The sequence below is a fragment of the Cuculus canorus genome, chromosome 5 (genome assembly GCF_017976375.1).
Source record: "Cuculus canorus isolate bCucCan1 chromosome 5, bCucCan1.pri, whole genome shotgun sequence".
In the NCBI taxonomy this organism is placed as follows: domain Eukaryota; kingdom Metazoa; phylum Chordata; class Aves; order Cuculiformes; family Cuculidae; genus Cuculus; species Cuculus canorus.
In genome coordinates this window covers 9,116,403-9,131,209 of record NC_071405.1, presented here as the reverse complement: position 1 = coordinate 9,131,209, position 14,807 = coordinate 9,116,403, and the positions used below count along the sequence as shown (strand labels likewise).

At 40.0% G+C, this 14,807-nt stretch overlaps 1 protein-coding gene across 1 annotated transcript in view; it reads left to right on the top strand.

The window, feature by feature from the left end:
* MNAT1 (MNAT1 component of CDK activating kinase) overlaps window positions 1-14,807 on the top strand; it is a 130,912-nt gene that overhangs the window by 47,547 nt on the left and 68,558 nt on the right. Inside the window, exons 4-6 of the mRNA XM_054067087.1 lie at window positions 3,427-3,530; window positions 7,725-7,865; window positions 13,824-13,949. Of these exons, the coding sequence (XP_053923062.1) occupies window positions 3,427-3,530; window positions 7,725-7,865; window positions 13,824-13,949 (371 nt within the window). The remainder of the gene's footprint in view (window positions 1-3,426; window positions 3,531-7,724; window positions 7,866-13,823; window positions 13,950-14,807) is intronic.

Below are 14,807 nucleotides of genomic sequence, written 5' to 3'. Positions count from 1 at the left end.
TTGCTGCGAGCAAAGCAGGGAGCGTTTAAGGTGGCTATATAGGTGGGTATTGAAGATTTCCTAAATTTGTTGCAGAACCAAATCTCTTATATGGAAGTGTTACTTCATATCAAGTAGCAAGATAAACCCACTTTTGTAATTAGTTCTAAACAGAATAGTATAGACTATTTGAGTTGGAAGGGGCCTACAATAATCATTTAGTTCAATTGCCTGACCAGTTCAGGGCTGACCAAAAGGTAAAGTGTGTTATTAAGGGCATCGTCCAAATGCCTCTTAAACACTAACAGGCTCAGGGCATCAACCACCTCTCTAGGAAGCCTGTTCCAGTGTTTGATCACCTTCTGAGTTGAGATGCTTCCTGATGTTCAGTCTAAGTCTCCCCTTGGTGCAGCATTGAACCATTCCCACACATCCCATCACCAGATACCAGGAAGAAGACCTGAGCATATCCCTCTCCGCTTCCCCTTCTCAGGGCAAGGCAGGTATATGGATATATCTAAAATTTGCCTGCTTTTCCCAGTATGAGTTTTAAATCTTATGGTTTGTGTTTTACAAGCATAGGTTGTGACTGATTGAACCAATTATAACTATGAAAGGGGGAAAAAACCACAACTGCTGAATGTGTCAAGCAGCAATAGTTGCAAAATCTGGACCATCAGCTTCTTGCTGGATTATTTTTAGAGAAATACCCAGGAAGTTCAGGAGCCTAAAGGCATTTGGTGTCTCATCTTGCTCCTCCTCTTGCACCTGAAGGTGGCATCTGGGCATCCTGCTAAAACAGCATGTCTCATATGCTATTTCTTTCTTGTGTCGTCACTGAAGCGTTTGGAGAGCTGCTGTGTGGATTTAAGTTGTAGGAAGTGCTGACATTCCCATGCAGCTGCTGTCATTGCAGAGCCCTGATCTGATTATGTGCCAGCATTTTCACATGACGATTCCTCTCTGCCACAATAATTAAATATTAAGCTGATTGTCAGCTGGGAACTGTAGGGTTGGAATTTGGAGGTCAAACCTCCATTAAGATACTAAAATTTACGCTAAAATAGTGCGTTTTAGTAAGGAAACGCTGCTGTGACCACCAAGTGTATGTATGTCAAAATATGAACTCGGAAAATGTTATGCTTTTTGGAGAGAACAGAATTTAGATACATTTGAAATGAGTAACTTGCTTCCAGAAACCAAGGAGCTGAACTCTGAAGGGTTTGTTTGCATTATAGCAGTACCCAGAAGTTCCACCTGGGATGAGGTCAAGACTATATATAGGAGAAAGGAAGCTTTATCCCCTGCTCCTGGTTTGTAGAAGTGGGAGACCTCCAGTATAGAGGCCAAATGATCTGCCCAGGAACAGCAGAAAGGTTGGAAGTTCAACCCAGATTTTGATTCCTTCAAATGCTTAAAACACAAAACCAGCCTGCATCTCAGATTGCTTCTCAAGTGAGGATGATGAAGTGAGGGTGGAAGAGTTCAGCTGTTTTAGGAGGCAGGGCAAGTTAAAATCTCAGTCCTCTTGGTGCTGTGTACTATTTGGAAAAAAAGGAAAAAATAAGTACAGCATTTTGTATGTTTAAGGTTAGGAATTTCTTCAGCTGTATCCTGCTTTAGCCCTTTTTGCTGCAGTTCAAGGAAGGACTGAATACTTTTGATGAGATCAAGATGTTGTGGTGGTTCAGTACTCTTGAAAAGTGAGTATTTCTGTTCTCATCTGTACATTTCTACTGCTTCCTTTGCACTGTCTGACACTCTTCCGGCCCTTTTGTTGAGCCATGTTACTGGAAGGTTTCTTTTGACACCACAAAGCATCTGGGGAGTCCTGGAGTCGGAGCAGGGGAAAGGGTGATACCCGTGCCTGTTGTGAGGGATGTAAGAGCAGGACTGCCCCTTTTGGGCTGTAGTGAGCTGCTGCTCAGCTGGTATTGTAGAACTGAGCTATATCCTATAACTCTGGCATTTTGGACCTTCCGTGTTTTCTTTCCCTGCTTTGATTTCTTGCTGTTTCTCTTGCTGCTCTCAAATGGTTTGCCAGGTCAGGCTAGTCATAGTTTGTCTTGTCTGGAACCCTCGAACAAGGTAATTTCTGCCATCTTACCAGAAAGAAGGACTGTAATCTTTGCCAGGCTGAGATGTGTGCTGTTCTGATGGGTAACAGCACAGATTTCATGCTTCCTTCCATTTTTCTCGAGCAGCCACACACGAATTGCTTGGCAGTGGCACATATGGAATCATAGAATAGTTAGGGTTGGAAGGGACCTTAAAGATCATCCAGTTCCAACCCCTCTGCTATGGGAGGGTTCATTTGGCTTGACCACTTGAGAACCTGGGAGGACAGAACTGAACCACAACCTTCCAAGGTCTGTGCTGGCTGTTTCCACTAGAACCTCCTTGCCTTCCTTAGGGTTTGACTCGGCACAGTCGCTGTGCCTTTGTTCTTGAAAGGATTTCTCACTTCTAGTGCAAAGTTCTCTGCTGCCCTTGTAAATTTACTGTAGCCACATGGAAAACTCTTTGAGGGTTTGAGCACTGTACGTTGATGGTCTTCAATAGCTTTATGGCCATGGGCATCAGCCCAGCATCCATTTTGGATGATGATCACTAAGTGACTTCCCAGTGATAATGGCTTTCAGTTGGAATTCACTTGACCCACAGCTGAACCAGTGACCTAAGGGTGAAAGGCTCAGACATGGGATCAAATTACTGATCATCCAAGCCATCTACATCTTTCAAGCTGTTGATTATAGAAACTATTCCGTCTCTTGAGGTAGCTTCCATGCCATGTATAGATAATTGGGAGTGTGCTAAACTATGGAGTTTGCTGGCCGACCCTGCTTACTCATGTGAGATACAGTCACTTTCAAGACACATCAAAAGCATGTCATATAACTCATTAATCTGCATCCATCTGCAGATTCCTAATAATAAGGGTAGTTATACATTGGTGCCTTTTAAGTTATCAAATTATGTGTAAGTTTTTTGTGTACCTGAGAGCTGGAAAGGTCTCTGTGCATTCGATACTCTTATGAAATGAAATGACTGAATTTCTAACCTTGTCTTAATATGCATGTGTTTAGTGTAATTTAATTTTACAGGAATCACTGTCTTAGCTGTGACTGCTACTTCAAAAGGTCAATATTTTACAAATAATATTGTAATTATTCATGTGTGTCATTATCAGTACAATGAAATATGATGCAAAACTCAGTTTTTCTACAGACGTATAAACCTAAAGGAACTCTGCTGGCTTCTGGTGAAGTTTGCAGTGATTTAGCAGGTTATGTCTTGCTTTACAGGGTGCATTTAAAGAAATTATGTTATTTTGACATTTGTATCTTGGGCTGGAAGGGTTAGAGAAAGTAAGAGTAGTATTTCCTTGTCATAGTCACAAATGCCAACCTAATTCTTTTTCTTGCTGTCTTTCTAATATTTATGCAGTATTTAACTTGACCAACAATGTGGATGTGGAGAACACCAAAAAGAAAATGGAACTGTACCAGAAGGAGAACAAAGAAGTAATTCAGAAAAATAAGATGAAACTGGTTAGTTAATTTCTTCTCTCCCCTACTATTTGTATTCAAAGAATTAAAGGGTTTTTGAAGTGAAGGACTCTCTGTAACGTCTTAAAACCGAGTCAAAACTGAGGGCACTCTCCAGATCTCGTTTTGTACTAAATAATATGTTAATTTCTACCCATAATGTGCTAATAGTGTGTGATACTGATGTTTAATGCTGTTTAAAGACATCAAATTGATAGTTAAAATGTAGTTATGCTTTATTTTGGGAAGTGTTTGAACAGAGGGACAGGCAGTAAATTCTGCATCTAACATATCACCAACGCATGCGTGCTGGCAGTGTTGTTGGACAACATCCAGGAGAGTCCAAGTTCATTCTTATACCAGGACAATCATTCCTTTCTCATCTATATGAAAAAAGGAATCTGGACACAGACATTATGAAGCTCTCAGGAGAGAGTTGTAAAGTTGAGGGAAAGCACAGGTCTGGTTTATGCAAGATCTAAAATGAAAGACGTTGAAACAAACATTAAGACTTTCATTCAAGAGCTGATAACAATAACATCAGGAGGACTGTATACATGATCTGTATGCAAAACATGTGCTTCTCTGAAAGTTTATTCTTTTAAAGATATCATTTTGTTCTTTAAAAATAAACTTGCAAGCATTTCTTTCTGTAAGAAAAGTTTAATCTGTTAAGTATTTTCTCAGTATAAAAATACATGTTGTTATTGCTTCTCGGAGGAAAATGTCTGCCCAGAGTGTGACATAACAAGATTTTGTGTTTGTATTCCAATTGAGCTGAGGCCTTGCTTTCAAATCAGTAGGGGTGAAATCCTCACTCCCCTGAAGTCTGTGGCAAAAGTCCCAGTGATTTCTTTAACTTTAGGATTTCACAGGAGGAGACTGGAATCTGAAAAATGTTTACTTCAACCTCTTCCTTTTAAAGGCAAGGAAATTTCCTTAGGGGTCCACCTCTGATCTGCTGTCCTGTCTCTGACACCACGTAATATTCTGCGCATCGGAGCTTGAGGAGATCTGCCAAATCTTTGGCTGCATGTCTTATTTTACAATGTAGGTACAGCCTCTAGGGTCACCATGAGAATAGTGTGCTTTGCCTGTCGCCTACCTTTTGCTCGTGAACATAGTCGCAGGCAGCCTGTGCACTGGCTGCATGATTGTATCGAGCAGCACAGTAATGCTCTGTATCCGCCCAAGCTCCCTGGGCCTTCTGTTTTCTCTGCTGTATGGTCTTGCTGTGCAAGAGGCTGTCTGGGGGAAGCTGGGCAAGCCTGTGTGAATCCAGAATTACTGGAGATCTGGAAACATTTATTTTTTATTTCTTTTTTAACATTTGAAATAGTCAAGATTTCTTTTTCAACAATTGAAACATAATAATAGACTCGATGCAGTTGCTCTTACGAAACCTGCATGATCTTGCCTGTAAATTTACCTTTCTCCCAAAAGCTGAAAGAGTGCTTTCTCTCTCTGTTTTTTTTTTTTGGAAGGTTGTGAAATATCTTTGCTCCTTAAATGGTAAAAGGTATTCTAATTTCTCATCTAAATTTCTTACAGCTAGTCAATGTCCCTTCATTCTTGAACTGACATAAACTTTTCTGTCCCCTGTAATAGTTTGCTTCTGAGGAATATAAGTATTCTCTGTCCCTCTTTGTGTTTTTTTTACCCTTTGTCTGTTCTAGTTTGAAGTGGTGTTAGAAAAACAGAAAGGACCGGAATTGAAAGTGGTATTGTAGCCAAGATCTTAACAGCCTCTTGTAAAAGAACACTGTTTTCCCATCTCCACTGGAAATACATTGACATACAGGATCCTAAGGCTGCTGTTCTCTTGTAGCACTGTCATACAGGAAGTTCAAAAGCAACAGTGATCAAGTAGTGCGTTGTGTTTTCTTCTGTTTGGTTTTTAACTGATGAATTAGTATCTCCAAATCCATGGTCTTTGAAGTTTTTACATCTCACTTCTGCTACTTTTGTCCTCAGGAATCTGTCATTTCTTCTTAAAAATAAAAATATTAAGTTACTGAAATAGTCACCTCAGGAATTTGAATAACTGCTTGTTCTTCTGTCAATGCAAGCTGTGTTCTTCATCTTTGTAGCTAATTCCTAATGATCTTACTACTCGTGTAGTAACGCATCTGCTAGATGTGTAGGTTTGATGCAGGACTCTGCGGAGAAAGAGTTTAAGTAGACAGGTTTGGATAAAAAGGTGAAGAACTCTTGGAGAAGAGGTTCTTGTCAGTATAAATTGATTTCTATATATATACATAAATACATGTATTCTTTTAATATATATAAAGCCTTGCACTCTGAGCAGTCTACAGGTTTCCCAAGTGTGCCGTCTTCCTTAAATACCTGCTGTTCTCCAGTTATAGGGTAACTTGTTACTTCCTACTTTGTCATAAGGCGTTGAATTTCACTTTCTGCTTTGTTCAGTCTTGAAATAGTTTTATCTGGACTCCATGATGTAAGTCTGTTTAAATTTTTTTGATTGTCCTTTCTTGAATGTGGTGAAACTCACTTCTTACCATTTGCTCTCTTGACTTTCCTGCAGGCTTCACCGTGATCACCTTTGTTTCTTTAGATGCTGGGAATGCGTCTAGGTTGTCTGTAAGCTTGACACAACCCTCACTGCCTGTGGAGTGCATCTCTTCTGTTTTTCTGTTTTGTTTGGTTTTCCTTTCAGAAGGAATTTGATCTAATTTATGATAATTCTGACTTTTTGCTGTATTCTGATCTGGTTTAGGTTTGTTTAACAGTTTACTTATTTCTGACTAATTTTTCTGGGCTGGTTCTTCAGACTGGGTCTGTTAGCGCTTCCCCACATATTTTCTTCTGTTTCAGTGCAAATTCCAGGCAGTCTTTAGACATAAATGTGGAAGAGGCTTGATGTGTCTTAAAGACGCTGAGCTCTTCAGTTCTGTTGACTGAACTTAAGTCCTTCAATTCTCAGAATAACTTCAATTAGCAAGTTGGTTTTTTTTTTGTTTGTTTTGCTTGTTTCTTTCATTAAACGCAAAGAGAATCCAGACTTAGGTGGTCACTGGTTGGTGACCAGCTCTTTACCAGTGTCACTTCTGGTTACAAAATGAAAGCAGCTTCTGTTGGCTCTGTGGCACGTGACGAGACCTGTTAGCTCTTGCATCCAGGAGTAATCGGGCCTTGCTGGGACCCACTGGCTCAGTCTGCCTCGTAAACGGGTGTTTTTCAGCATATCCTGGCATGTATCAGGTCACTGTGCTTTGCAATATAACTTTAGGTCTTTTTGTTATGAGAACAGATTTTACTAAGATTTTGGCTGCAATAATGTTTTGCTGAAACTGCTTCTGTGGCTTAATCATCCATTTAAGTTTTATGAAATTTTTAATTATCATTGTGTTTTTACTTCATCTCCGTTGCTTTAGCATTTTTGGTGGGGAAGATTTGGAAAATGTTTGCCATGTGTTTTAGTCCTATACTTTCTTACCACCGAACTACTGTTCTTTAATACCCTTTTCTTGATAAAGTTGTTTAGCTGTAATCCTTCCCCTCCATCTTTGAGCCCTCCTCTTTTTTATTCCACTATGATTTTCAAATACGGATAACTTGATAGTTTACAGGTTAAAAAAGACTTCTAAAGAAGTAAATACGGAAAGTAGTACATAGTGACTAGTTCTTGTTATTGCCTTCTCTTGTGGTATATGACTTCCATCCAAATTATAGGAAAAATCCCGTATTTTTTGGCAATGGGACCTTTTTTTTACAGTTGATGCTTAAATATGTTTTAGCTTGTGATCTTCCTTGTTAATATTCACACATTTGTAATTTCTTATTGTTCCTCTGCACTACTGTTAAGAAGCACACAGTGTACTTTGCACACAAGATGCAGCTGATCGGGAGGTGATCAGAAATGTGTTGTGGGATTACGTTTTTAATAACCCACTTACCATTTGTATCTTGGCTCTTTCAATGTTACTTTCTACTGCAGAGAGCAGCAAGGGAAAAAAAACAATCTAACTTTGCACCGGACAGTAAAACAAGGTAGAATCATCTTAGTCATGACGGTTAGTGTCTTAGGATTCTACCTAGAATCCCACTTTTGCAGGTGGAGTTTGGCTGTGTTCCAATCACTTGGTCTGTCCGAGGTCCTTTGTTGTAGGCAGCGGATGAGCTCTGCCCACACAAAGAGGAAGATTCCTATGAGTTGATTTCTAATTTCCATTTCAGATGCGGGAACAGGAAGAGCTGGAGGCAGCTTTAGAGGTAGAGCGACAGGAAAATGAACAAAAGCGACTACTTATACAGAAAGAAGAGCAACTACAACAGATGATGAAAAGGAAGAATAAGCAGGCACTCTTGGATGAGTTGGTGAGTAATGAAATTAGAGGCTTTGAATACTCACTAGAAGAGCAAACAGCAAGTATCTTGACACTATCTACACCATAGAATCAGAATAGTTTGGGTTGGAAGGGACCTTAAAGATCATCCAGTTCCAACCCCCCTGCCATGGGCATGGACACGTCCCACTAGCTCAGGCTGCCCAGGGCCCCATCCAGCCTGGCCTTGAAAACCTCCAAGGATGGGGCAGCCACAATTTCCCTGGGCAACCTGTAACAGTGGTTAACTGTGTGAAATTAACATATCTTCCCCTTGCCCCATCTTGCATGTTTTACATTACTGTTCCTCATGTGTAATTCGTTTAAATATTACAAACAACTCTGATTTTGGGAAGTGAAGGACTAGAGGAAGAGTACTTTTGGGATTCATAGATGTAATTGGACTCATTGTCCAGAATGTCCAGTGCTGGTTAGAAATGAATTCTGGGAGAGCATTTGTGGCTGTTTTCAGCTCAAAATTAATCCTGCATTTTTCTTTTCTAGAACCTTATCCAGAAATTTTTTGGGGTATTTGAAGGTGGCTATTTTCCTCATTCTACCTGTTCCGATTTTTTTGTTCGTTCTTCTCCTAGTGAGCTTCCACCAAATGTTCTTTACTCGTTGCTAATTGACCTGTGGAGGCCTCTTTCCAAAATTGCTTTACTGAGTCCAACCACTCTACCAGTTTACTTATTAGCTGACACTTGACTGCATGTCTGAAGAAAAGCATGTATAGGAGTCCATATTTCTACTTAAGTCATTGACAGTGATGAAGGAAGGCTTGCGTTGGCATTGCTGATGTGGTGATTCCTCCAGCTTGAACCTGTTGTATGGTAGGTGAGGTTCTGCCATGTCTGAGGCCAAGTGACTGCCTGTTTGTATTGCCTTCAGCTGGTGACAATTGCATCTGCTTTTCTATGTGCCTGATCATGCGATTTGTGAGTGTCGGTTGAGAGGAGCTACTAGGTTGGTTCAGTTGTCGTGAACTCTTACCACTGTGGGCTTGCTAAGCAGTCCTTGGTGGTCGACAGTCTGGTGTGTTGAAGCAGAGTGGTAATCAGGAGCTGCTTCATGAGCTTAGCTGCCTCTCCTGAGAGGAGTTAGTGGAGAACAGGAGATGGTCATCTCATGAGTTATTGGAGCATTCGTCACCTCTTTTGGAGTTGGAGCACCTGAATGTTCTTTGATCCTTGTGTACTCAAAAGCTACTAAAAAATAAAATAAATTACCTTGAGTGTGTCACATTCCCTTACTGCAAACTTTTTGTGTGTGAGTTGTTCCTTTTGAAGTGAACAGAGCTCAGATTCTTTGGAGAGGTGTACAGATGGCGGAAGAAACACTCAAGCTACTTCTGGAAATTGTGTTAATCTTGTCTTTAGCCGATTTTACTACTGATTCCACGTCAGAAATGCAATGCTCATGTGTGAGCATAGAGAAGCTAAAAAAATTTGTTATTTAAGCAGGACTTACATGTCAATTTTTTAATACGCGTGTGTATTAAAAACACACCTTCATGTGCTCTAACACCCATGAGAACCGTCTGTGTAACCATGAAGGAAATCAGAAAAAAAAAGAACTATGTATATGTGCATACATGGGTGCAGCTGTGTCAGCATGATTTAAAGCTGCTCAGTGGATTTAAATCGGAATTCCTCTCTTATTTTGGTTTATCTCACGTTAATACAGCGTTAGTTCCTGCTTTGTATTATCAGTCCTTACTCAAGATACAGACACTTTTCTACTCTTCTGGGAAAGATGGAGTTCCCCTTTGAACCAGCGCAGAGGCACTGACACGCAGAGAGGACATTGATGTGCAGTTTAGGAGTTTCATGGTGTTTTTCTCAGCCAGGAGCCCTGGCAACCTGTCACTGGTTTTGCTGAAAGGAGATGGTGTTTTGTTTTTTTTTGTAGACAAAGGCAAAGATGAGCAGGAAGGGTCTTTGAAAATCTTCCAAGTCTGTAACTTTGCATCTAGCAATCTCTTTTTAAAGTTAAAAGTGCTTACAATCCACACAATTGTTTGAGTTATGGATCAATTAATAATAACTCTACTGTGAACTTGGATTCAGTGGCTCAAAATAGGGATATTGAGCTGTTTTTCAACTTAATTCAGTTCTGTTCTAAAACACTTTCTTAACTTGGTAGAGGCCAGTGGTGGTGTGTGTTTGGTTTAGGTTTTTTCACACAACTATTGGTTTTACAGGAAACCTACTTCACCAGATGGCTTGAGGAAAGGCTGGTTATAAATAATCTTTAAAACATGACCAAAATAGGTAGTTTTAACTGTGATTGCATATGTATTGCTATTAAAACATATATTAATATTCTAAAAACAACAGAAAGGTGACTTTTAAAGTTTGGGGAAGAAAAATGGGCAATTTGAAGTTATGCCTCTTATGAAGGGGCACTGTCAACTTACATTTGAGCCACAACTTGTTTTGTAATACTAAAGGTTTATAAAACGAGTGCTGAAGTGTTTGTTTGATGACTTACAAAGTCTCTGGAAAACCAGCAGCTGTTTAAACAAATAAACATTTCCTATGGTCTCTGAAATCCCTCTATTGCTGTGCTGCAAATCTGAAAACAAAACTGATCATAAGTAAAACTTAATTGAGAAATGCAGCAAAAGCAACCGTAAGCAGTAGCGGTGTGAAGAACTATGTTAAGAAAAACGATCTTATATCTGTGGTTGCTGGTACTGTGCTAAACCAACACGGATCAAGTTCTGGCTACAGTAATACCGGTGGCAAAACTACTGACTAAGCAGGATTGTGAGTGTAGAGGAAGGTGGGGAGCTGACATTTCACCTGTTGGTTTGGAATTGTCTCTTTTGGATGTGTCACCTGGTGTGGGGAACCTGCAGCCCACTTGACCAAGTGACCACCTAGGGCTTGGTCTTTTTATTTTTAAGATTCCTCCCTGGCCAATACTGGGAGAAGACTTAAGACAGATTTTTTTGTCTGGTGCAGGTAGAGATGTCAAGTGTTTCCTCTTCCAAGAAGAAAAATTTACCTTCTGTGCTGAAATCCTAACAAACGAGGAGATTCACGATTTCTTCTGTGTTATTTATAGTATTATGATGTGGAGTAAAGGTCTCAGTTGTTTACAGAAGTGTGTGAGAGTACTGTCCGGGCTTCTAAAAGGTTATAATTTAGGTAGTCCAGAGGCAAGGAAAAAGGCACAGAAGTATTTGGTATTTAGAATGTTGTGTGGCCGGCTCTGGTTTCTGGTCAGCCTGGGGAGTGCAGTGGCTCCTGCAGAACAAACTGGACCTGGGGCCAAGGCTCCACAAACCCATCCTTGGTTGGGAGCAGGGTGGGGAAGGCCAGGGTCACTCGCTGAAGGGGTGAGCGAGGCAATGCAGGCAGCTCAAGCTCTGCAGGCTCTTGAAAGAGCAATTGGGTGCTTCGTCTCAGCCGCTGTCTGTTATGTTTTTGCCTGCCAGTACTAAATTCAGCGGATTTTCTATTACATCTCTTATAAGTGACCTCCTTTACAATAAAACCTCTCACTTTGGAAGCGCAATGCCTTGTTGTAATTTAAATTTGTAGTCTCACATGCATTTTATATGTTATAGGAGAAATTGTGTCTGAGTTCTGTTTTGACTTGGTGTTTTTTTATTTTTTTTTTTAACCAGCCTAGACTTGGACAGTCACGGCTGAGTAAGATATTAAAGAACTTCCCTTATTTACTGTATGAACTCTCTCACCTGTATACAGAGGATTATGGTTCTGCATTTAAATGTCTTCTGTATTGTGGGACTTGCTCTCTCTTCTCCAAGAGCCCATACTTCCTGGCCATGAGCAAACCAGCATTGCAGCACATGGCAGACAGGCAGGTTTTCCCTGGGCCGTGGCACAGCTTGGAGTCAAGCAAAGGGCAAGCTGCCTTAAAGACATCGTGTCCCCACGTTTACCAGAACCTCAGGGATTTTGAAACAAATCTTTCAGACGTTTTTGCATTTTGCTTTGTTCGTACTGTTTGACAGTTTCTTTTCCCCATACAGAAAATGGTCGGTATGGATAAATGCTTACAGGATTGAACCTTTCAGGTGTGTTAACAGTTAGCAGAAAGACTATGTGCATATTAGAAAGGATAAACAATCACGGATGTGCTGGCTTGCCAGCGCGGTGTGAATTTCCCACAGTTGTGTAATCTGGTTACCGGTCATTGTGTGAACTCTAGAGAAGCTGCTACAAAAATTGCCTTCTTTTACTTATTATATTTGAAACGCAGGAACATTTAAGGAATATGAGAGGGCAAAATGAACCAGAGAACGCTTCACACTCTTCCCTTCTCCCCCAGCATATTAAAACTGATTATTAAAAGAATCCAGCACCTTTAAACTCTGCTGACAGCCAGCAGCACGTGCAGCTGCATGGTGATTGGGGATACTCCTAACACTTTGAAGATGCAGACTGTAAACTAATGCAGTCGTGGTCCACATTTTCTCAGAGTTGTACAGAAATTAGACGTCTTGTTATTATACTTTTAGTTTTAACCTCCTCCTTCCCCTCCTCCTGGTTAATCGCAGGAATGTTACTAGCATCCTGTGCTTTACTTGTTATATTTGTGATTCTGGACCAGATCTTGTCATGGGAGATTTTTTGCTTTTAGCTCTTGCAATCTAGTTATAAGACAAAGTGAACATAGCAAAAAACAGAGAACAAAGAGGACTGGAGAGTGATGCGAGAAGTCAGTGTTTGGCATGACATACAGTGGTGACACACCGGCACAGGTTGCCCAGGGAAGCTGTGGCTGCCCCATCCCTGGAGGTGTTCAGGGCAAGGTTGGATGGGGCCTTGGGCAGCCTGAGCCAGTGGGAGGTGTCCCTGCCCATTCCAAGGTGGGTGGAAGTGGCTGATCTTTAAGGTTCCTTCCAACCCTAACTATCCTATGATTCTATCACTGTTGCTCATGGTCACTTTAGAAGATTTCTCTGGGATGCCATGAACTGCGAGGTGTCTCACGGCATTGAAAACGTTCAGCTTCTTACCCTGAATTAAAAAAAACAGTCCCATTTATTAAAGTTTGTTTGGTTTTGTGAGTAGAAAATATGGTTCCTAGTTCAGTATTTGCTTGATTCTGCAAAACAGAAGTGTGTGTGACATTTGAGGGCTTTAGGAGTAACACACAATGCTAGAGCAGTCCGGGAAGAATCTGTCTGAACTTCTTTCCTGCTCTCAACTTCATGGTCATTCTAGCTAGGAAGTCCCAAGGATTTCAGTGTGTATGTGGACAGTTGCATTAGTTTATTAGAAAATTATTGGCTGAGTAGTTTTCTGACTCTCTCCAGAATGCAGTTACAGACCTGCATGTTAATAATAATTCTGTTCTAAAGGATTAAGTAGTTCATTTGCTTAAGTATTCATTTTATTACTTTTTATATATATATTTTTTTTAAATTGGCTGGCTTCCCTAAAATAAGTTGAAGGAGAAAATAAATATGCTGTTGGTTGTGCTTACAATAGTGCCATTGTGAAAAGCAGAGCAAGGATCGTTTCCAAACGGCCTCAGGTGAAATCTAATGGGAAACAATTTCAAACTGGTCTGAGTTCACTGGTAGAAAGAATGCGTCTTAGATAAACATCTGATCCAAGTTATACTACTTGGTATTATTCCTTCTCTGATTAAGTTCTAATTTTTTTATTTTAATAAATATAGTTGCATTGGCCAATTGGAATAAGGAGCCTGTTATATTGTCTTTAATGTGGATTCTATAAAAATGGTTGTTTGCAAGTTACTTTGATTTATGAGGTTGCTGCAGCTTTTTCTTATTACTGAAAATGATCGTTTTCTGTAAACCGTTTCTCGTAGAGAGGCTACTTAGCATTACGCTGCTCCACTAGCAATGGCCTTTCAGACACAACTTGTGGTTCGGAAGAATATGAGATGTTAATTAATATTTGTTTTATTGTAACATTCATATTTGTTCCTTATATGTTTACAGGAGAGCTCCAGTCTTCCTGCTTCACTGCTTTTAGCTCAGCATAAGGACAGATCTACTCAGCTAGAAATGCAAGTGGAAAAACCCAAACCTGTCAAACCAGTCACGTTTTCTACTGGCATCAAAATGGTAAGAGTTGCCTGTTTTCTTTTTTTTTTTTTAAAGCCTTTCAAAAGACAGAGGACTTCCTCATATGAAATTTAGAGGTTATTTAGACCTGAGTTGTGTACTGCATGAAATAGACTATTCTCTTCCAATTAAATAATTAAATAGGAGTTAATCTAAGAATTTCATTGTTCTACTAGTTGGAATATATGAAATATTTTTGTTGCATCGTTGTCACATACCTCATTCCTCGCAAAGTTGTGATGTACTTGAAGTATTTTTGTCTCATTTGTTTACTGATTCTGGATGTTGAAATTGTGGAAATTCAAGAATAGGCTGTACTTCCTTCTGATTTACTTTAAGCACTGGAATGATCTGTGAGTATGAGATGGATGATTTAGAAAAAGGTGCCGAGCGGTTAAGGATGCTGTTTTTGTTGTTGAACTCTAGGAAGGACAAGTACTTCTATAAATGTGTTACTGCTACAGTGACAGCTAAAGATCTGTCAGCGTTCCTGTTCTTTATCCCCACATGGTACAAGTCCACATCAGCCTGTGTGTGGAAATGCAAAGTTTTGTGGAGCAGTTTAGGGGATGAGTTACTGATGTTTTTTGGACCTTATGGGTTTCTTGGTTTCTTTTAAATCTCTGAACTTCTTTTGTATTTTAGAATCGATAATGGTAAACAATGTCTTGAAAATAACCAATATTCTCCATCCTAAGAAGTCAGCAAAGTGAAAACCTTTGTATCACACTAGTGATCACTAGCCCATCAATTAAACAGTTTGTTTTGTCAGAGAGATCTGTGCTGTGCTCATTATCCCCTAAAGAGTTCATAATGTAGAAGCATTTGCAGCTTATTTTTCTGAAGGTAGTGTCAGCT